We start from the raw sequence: 7,235 nt of genomic DNA on the forward strand, positions 1-7,235 counted from the left end.
GAGGATTTCCAGCCATGTTAAATTGACGTGATTAGATTCGTTATGTTAAATTCACGTGATTAGAGTTAAATTCGACCGAAAACATACTTTCACTTATTTTTTTTTGTCGCCAAAGCTTAACAGTTATGGCTGACACCATGTCGATTATGATTCCAAGCCTAAATTTCTGGCACGGATGTCAGTGGGTCACCTTATATTTTTCTTTTTTGCGCTTGGCGTTTGCGCGGTACTGAAAAGTGCCTCAGAAAACTAAAAACGAAAAAAAAGAAAAAAAGAGGAATAGCCCGACCAAAAAATAGAAAGAAAAAAAAGAAATTGGATCAACTGGCCCATTAAGACATCCGGCCCATTAAGACTCCTTTCAGTACCGCGTCGCCGATACCCCTTACCAAACAGTAACACAATTCCGCCGCTTCTCTCTCTCCGCTCCGCTGCGTGAAACCAAAAGCAAAACCCTCTTCTTCTTTTGTTTTTTTTTGTTTTTAACTTATATATATTTTTTTAAAAGCAAAAATCCCCAAAAGAAAATAAAATGCCAACAAATCACTCTTCGAAATCTCTCTCGCTCTTTCTCTTTTAATTCATAAAAACACAATTCGGTTCAAAAAATTTATAAAACCAATTAAAATACAAAACCGGATTTCGCGCTCTTATGGCAGCTGCTCCTTCGCCCTCGCCTGCACTAAGCAACTCCAGCTCCGGCGCCACTCGCCCAACCACCACCGCCGCCGCCGACGCGCCTACAGTCGCACCCTTACACCCGGTGCACCGTACCGGCACGCCGCCCAAGACCCTTCGCGGCCTTAACAAGCCTAAGTGTAAGCAGTGCGGCAATGTCGCGCGCTCCAGGTAATTCATTTGAGGGAAATTGAATTCCTTGTTTAATTTGCCTTTCCGGTTGTATTAATTTGCGTTCTGACAATTAGGTTTGGGAGACCTAAGAGGATTATGTGATTTTTGTTTTTTAATCAAGAATTGCCTTGTTTGTTGTTTGTGGTTTTGGTAATTAATTTGAGGGAATTGATTTCCTTGCGCTAAAAATTAATGTTGTTTATGGTCTTAAAAGCAAGTAATTTGCTGTCAAATGCATGGATTTAACTATGCCTAATGGTAGATGGTAGAAACTGGGTGACGAGATCTTGGTGGACATGTTGCAATTCTGTTTCGCTACCTCGATTTGATGGTATTTTCTGGTAAAATTATGATGTGATTCCAGTGAGTGGGGGCTTTACATTGCTGAAGCCGTTCGGTGTCAAAATGACTCCTCTGGCTGTTCAGATGGTATAAAATTCAAGATAGAATGCCTCTGAATCAATTTTAGAATATGGCTCGAAACTATAATATAGGAATTTGATATAGCCGGTGCTGTATGCTTTTGTATTAATTAAGTTATGCCGTGACCAATGATTAGGAACTTGTTAATATTTGAATGTATTCAGTGAGTACAGTAGTTATTTTTGGACAAGATTAGGTTTTTTTTTTTACCATAATGCATTCCCTAAACAGATTGGAGAAATGGCTATCCCGATCTTTTATAGATGTATTTCAAACTTAGTTCCATCTCCTATGTGATATAGACTAAAACTAAAGAGTTTTGAAGAAAATTAAAAAGAAATTAGGAGAACTTGAGAAAGAGAGGGAGGAAATATTGAAGGAGAAAGTTGCTCTCCATGGTGGGTGATGACTGCTGCAGAGAAGAGGAAAAGATGAAGGTGAAGTGTTTAAACAGCTGCCACGACAAAGTAGGAATTGAGTTAAAAGTTGGATGTGATTCTGGCTGCCAGAAAATACGAATAGGCCGCCACATGTTCTTATACTATCATTAATTGATTCCCACAAATCGACATTCCATCCCAATTAACATTCTACAATTATAGAAACATATTTAAATCACCAATTAAAAGCCAGATAACCTTGCAGATGGCGTTTACCACAGTGGTGGAAAGTAATCATGCCTATGCACTCTAGTGTGGGTTCGACCCCTTGCGATCCCCTTCCCTCCTAACAACTAACAATTTAACCCAATAACGGACTCTATAAATATAAGACATAAAGTTGATGTAATATAGCAACCAGGTATACCATGTACCCCTAACTAACTCTGTACCAAAGAAGCTAGTATACCCCTTAAGTAATCTCGTTCCATGTATCGACAAGACCCACTACCTAGGTAACATTAGTAAGTATTCTTTCCTTGGTAAATTATTGGTCTAGCTTCTCCTTAGTGTATTAGGATTTTACATTGATGTGCGAGCCTTTATGTGATATACTCAACTACTCATTAATTAACTTTCTTCGAAGTTTTGAAGTTTGTGGTGAGACTCCTAGAATGGCGTTAATGAGACTTTAAAGTTGACATTCTTCTTCATTTTCAGTTCAAATTTCTCATTTTCAGCCACTCCTTAACTCCATTCAAGTACCATTTGACCCTAAGCGTGCAGTTTAGGAACTTAGGATAATCCATTTTTGTTACCATCTAAACAAAGAAAGAGTGAAATTACTGTTTGACGGTTTTGTTCACAGATCTCACTAAGGCACATCCAAATATAGTTTTCCATGTTAATTTCAATTATTGATCCTTCCCCTTCCAGCCCAATAAGAGATAAGCCTTAATGCGCTGACTTTCTTGATATTCTATACAAAGGTGGAGGAATTTTCTTTTTCTTCATACAAGATGTGCTCTGTTATTAGTATGTTTTTACCAAATGCTATATAGTCTCTATTATGTTGAAAATATGTTATGTTTGTATTACTACATTTAGAATAATATTCTTTCTTTCTGTTTCATGTTATTGAGCTGATTCGAATGTGCAGGTGTCCTTACGAGTCATGCAAGAGTTGCTGCTCAAAAGCTCAAAATCCATGTCATATTCATGGTATGTCTGTTCAAGTCTATGCTTTATCAAAACATCCTTGAAGTATGTGGCTATTTTGAAGACTATATAATTATATTCAGTTTTCTTCTTTTGTGGAGGGTTGGTTGTGCTTGTGCATTTTGTGAAGTTTAGATGTCAACTAATGGAAAATTCATTTTGGTGATGCTTTTTTTACAATTGGCATTTCAAAGCTTTATCTTCTACAGTTGTCATTTCAAGCTTCGGGACAAAATCTTGTATTGCTTGCTTTTGTTTGTATGGTTTCCAACATTGCCACTTAAAAGAGTATAAATTTCATGTGAGTGACGATAACAACTGCAGTTTATTGTGGGGTCTGAGAAATTCTAGGTATCTTATGTAGTCATGGCTTTTGGCTTTATGCATGGCTTTTGGCTGATGGCTTTGAGCAACTACTCTGATGAGTGGCAATGAGGGAAAATTGGTAGTTTCCTCTGTAGATATATATATATTTTTTTCTTTCCCTAAAGTGCCGATTCCACTAAACGTCCCTTTTTCCTAAATGGAGAAGGGTTGGATACCTTTAAGGTTCTTGTACAGATGCGTGCATGTTCCACCACCCATGACATCACTTATGCAGGGGACTGAGTAAGCTATATGTCTTTGAGCTGCTGGAAGCATCATGAATAGTCTCGGAAACACTACATTCCTAGCCCTAAGATATTCGGGTGTGTTGGATGAATATCCATATTTGACATGTAGCACAAATTAAAGATAGCGGGGCATCTGGTTAAATGCGATATTGGTATAGTTTTCGCATGCTAGTGGGTAACTATTTATGCTTAGAGGCATGAAGTGGCATTCTGTGCCATCAGCGGACAAGATGGTTATGTAAAATTTTGATCATAGTTGCTTACCCAGGTGACATGCCTATTAACTTGTGCGTGTCAGAAACAAGTGCTCACTTACATGACACAAGAGACAGCAATGGTGTCTTGATAAGGGTAGGATGTTGACTTGATTTTGGCATGTCTTTGAATGATTTCTTGGGTTATGTGTTACTTGTGATAGGTCGGTTCATGTTTGGGTTTGGGAATTCTCACCTATCCATTTGGATTGGTCTGCCATTTTAGATTAAGTGGGACTGTTTTCGTTGGTTTATAGTTGAGTTTGCTTTTCAATTGTATTTTAGGTGTTTGAACCTGATGAACTGCTTGTTGATCATTGTTCTTTTTCGTTTCTGATAAAAAGATCGGTCATCAGTTTTGTCCTTCTTTTATTATTGTTTTTAAGATATAACTATTAACCAAGCATTCAAACCTAGTTTTTTTCATTCTCAAATATTTCAAGAGATCTGCATTGAGCATCATTTTATGGTTTTGGTTTCTATGGATAGGCCTAGCGGTTAGGGTGGGTGATCCAAAGCTCTTGTTTAAGGAGATTTTTTTGGTCTTATAAAAAAAATTCTGTTTGGATTTTTCATCCTTGCATGTTTGTTTCTGGCTTCTCCTTAATATACATGAATTATCTCTGCAGTTTTGAAAACAAATGCAACTTTTCCAGACAAGGCACCAACTTCAAACTCTCCTCTATTTGACCATCAGTCAACCGAGGCATCACCATCAGGGTGAGTTCGAAACATCAGCAGCTCATTTAACATCTGTTTATATCTTGTAATTCTTGTCTACACTTGCACCGTCTCTAAGATTCCTGTCGTTAAATTGTTTTCCTACAAAACTCCGTTGCTCTTCTACCATTTGTATAGTAATTTGTCATATTTTTCAAAGTTTAAATTGTTGGCAGCAAGCCAAGTTATTGTCTTATTCACTATGACCTAACTTGAGAATGGATTTGTCAAAATTGCTGATTTTAATCGAGTCGAATCTTCCTATGGAAGGCAATTGGCTCAAGATTTGCACTGGTTTCTAGCTTGTTCTATAGTCATAACTTTGATGGTTTTATTCCCTAACCTTAACAGTTGGCTTTCTAAGCTTCCCATGTTTCAATCCTTTATATATATATATATTTTTTTTGTTTGCCTTGGCTGCCATGGGAACTTCATTCAGGAAAGGTCTTCAAAGCAAGAACTGCTTTCGTTCTGGCTGTAGATTTTCTTAAATTGTTGGCTGTATTTCAGGAATTCCCATAGAGTTGCATCATTCCGGCAACTTTCGAACAATTTTGCTCAATTCAATAATCTGCATATTCCGCTTCGTTCAAAGAAGCCTTTGACCAGAAAGGTGCATGTCCTTGGTACTATCTATTTGTTCTTGTACGGTAAGAATGACCTGTTCTAACTAAAAATATTAATTTCAGGATGCTGTGGCTATTAATGAATGGAGATTTTCCAAGTTAAAGGAATACAAGGAAAGAAACATTGAAGTGGAAAATGAAGCTTTCGATCGATACATGCAGAACGTCACCCTATTAGAGGAAGTGTTTTCTGTGAAATCTATTATGGAGGAGTCAATTGGGGATGGATCATCCATATCAAACCATGATACTACTACTAGTGCTACGGAAGATGAAACTGAAGGTATGGTGTCAGGACTGAAGTTGAAGTTGAGATCAAATCCAATGAGAACCAATAACTTCCGAAAGAGGATACAGCAAGTTGTTGATGAGGGACTAAAGAAGCTTCAGAAACGCGAGTTTGATGACGGGGGCAAGAAATCAATTGGACCAAATGGATTGGATAAAGGGCCACCAAAAGAAGAATCATGGTGGGCTGAAAGGGCTTCTGCTTTAGGCGATCTCATTGATAAGCTGAACAAAGCCCGAAACGAGGAGGATCTGAAGGCGTGCTGGGAGTTGAAATCTCAGCTCTTCAGTGAACACAAATTGACTAGTAGATCAGAATCCGAAGAGGCTGACATAACTAAGAAACAGACTGCGAAGAATGATCCAGACCCCCGAAAGGAGTGGAATTGTTTGTTTCCTAAAGTGATTAGCACTACCGAAATTGATCAAGAAACTCTGAAAACCGTGGATGCTCACTTCTCTACCATTGAGCAGATAGAAGGTTTATGATGAAAGAGATTTAGAGGTAAGAATGCAGTCGAATTTATAGTTTGTCAATTTTAGAGTGTCATAGGTTTGAGAGAGGTGTCGTAGCTTAGTGTAATTTCATCCTTGAGTTGCTCTTCTGGTTCAGATATCAACAATGTTTTTCTTTTTTCGATTTTATATTTTATTTTGACAAATTTCTAAAGATGTTTTTATGACAGTTGCTTCTAATTAGCGTTTTCTGTCTGCTGAATCTTTACTACAAAGCTGTTATTATTAGTATTATTAAAATCAGGAGGTTCGTCGAGCCAAAAGCATCTCTGTTTCAACGGTGACACAAAAATTAGCAAACCAGTGAGGATGGAAATAGAGTTAGACACACAGAGCTCAATCAAGGTTGGTTGTGTGCGCTAAATTTTTTCAGAATCCAGAAAACCTAATTCAAATACAAGGGAAAACCTAATTCAAGCTTCATAACATTGTTCTTTCCTTCCAGCATCGGTACTGCTCCAAACCGTCTCTGCCGGTTTGAGAGTCGTTAGCATGCTTTCTCGACGTTTACGTTTATTGTCGCTTCCCCGACATCCTTCATTGTCTCTCCTGTTCTGCTCTACTGCCCCCTTTTCTTCTCCTCCTAACTTTTTGCCCCCCTTGCAAACCCTAATACCAGTTATGCAGCCTTTTTCCCTCACATCAGTTTCCCCCATTTTCCCTTGCATCCCCCAACACCTCCATCTTCTAACTCTCATCAACTCCCCTTTATCCATCCCAAAAATGAACTTTTCGAGTATTGGACTCGTTTTGGGATGTAAATCTCTACCAGACTGCCCCATGCTTCACCAGTAATGTTGGAGAATTTGGGCCAAGTGTTTTGTGACCTCCGTCATACTAAGGGTGTTTTACGCATTACCTTGGCCCTACCCACCCCCATGTTGTGTCAACTGGGTTCTCTTCTCGCAGGTTTGGTGGTTGGGGGTACAGTCTAGATGACTAGGTTGGTTTTTTTTTGGGTTATTTTGGTTGTGCTTGACTCTTTGCAGATCCTCTTTTGATTTGATCCCTACATGGTTGTCACTCTGGTGGTTATTGCGATACTTCCGCGGTGGCAGGTTTCTTCTCCCTGATGGGGATTAGGGTTTGTTACTCTTTTGTGTGTTTTTAGTTTTAGGCATTTTGTCGGTGTGGGATTGGCCCTCCCACTGTTTATCTTGGCCGTTGGTCTTTGTTTGTAATATGTTTTAAGTTTAATACATTTTAGCTTTTCGACCAGAAAATCAAAAGAGAGGCAATTTTAAAACATTTAATAAAGGAAAGGGTCACTATTCGTGTTATGAGCTATTTTCCTTTCCTTTTAAGACAAACTCTAATCCTGGACTAAGCCAATAATTTTAGGCC

The 7,235-nt window shown here is 38.4% G+C and overlaps 1 protein-coding gene across 1 annotated transcript; it reads left to right on the forward strand.

The window, feature by feature from the left end:
- Window positions 1–379: 379 nt before the first annotated feature.
- Window positions 380–6,045, forward strand: LOC103959065. Its single transcript, XM_009371403.3, has 5 exons — window positions 380–849; window positions 2,815–2,876; window positions 4,371–4,461; window positions 4,972–5,074; window positions 5,151–6,045. The coding sequence occupies exons 1-5, from the start codon at window positions 653–655 to the stop codon at window positions 5,862–5,864; spliced, it is 1,167 nt and encodes a 388-aa protein (XP_009369678.2). The 5' UTR covers window positions 380–652; the 3' UTR covers window positions 5,865–6,045.
- The last annotated feature ends 1,190 nt before the right edge of the window (window positions 6,046–7,235 follow it).

This window comes from the organism of the source record quoted next, unplaced genomic scaffold (genome assembly GCF_019419815.1).
Source record: "Pyrus x bretschneideri cultivar Hongxiangsu unplaced genomic scaffold, Pyrus_bretschneideri_v1 Contig34, whole genome shotgun sequence".
Classification (NCBI taxonomy): Eukaryota; Viridiplantae; Streptophyta; class Magnoliopsida; order Rosales; family Rosaceae; genus Pyrus; species Pyrus x bretschneideri.

Bases quoted from the DNA above. Each gene is read 5' to 3' on its own strand.
- LOC103959065 (XM_009371403.3), top strand. From the start codon at position 653: ATGGCAGCTGCTCCTTCGCCCTCGCCTGCACTAAGCAACTCCAGCTCC. The intron at 4,462-4,971 runs GTGAGTTCGAAA...GCTGTATTTCAG, and splicing joins ACCGAGGCATCACCATCAGG to GAATTCCCATAGAGTTGCAT. The intron at 5,075-5,150 runs GTGCATGTCCTT...TATTAATTTCAG, and splicing joins AGAAGCCTTTGACCAGAAAG to GATGCTGTGGCTATTAATGA.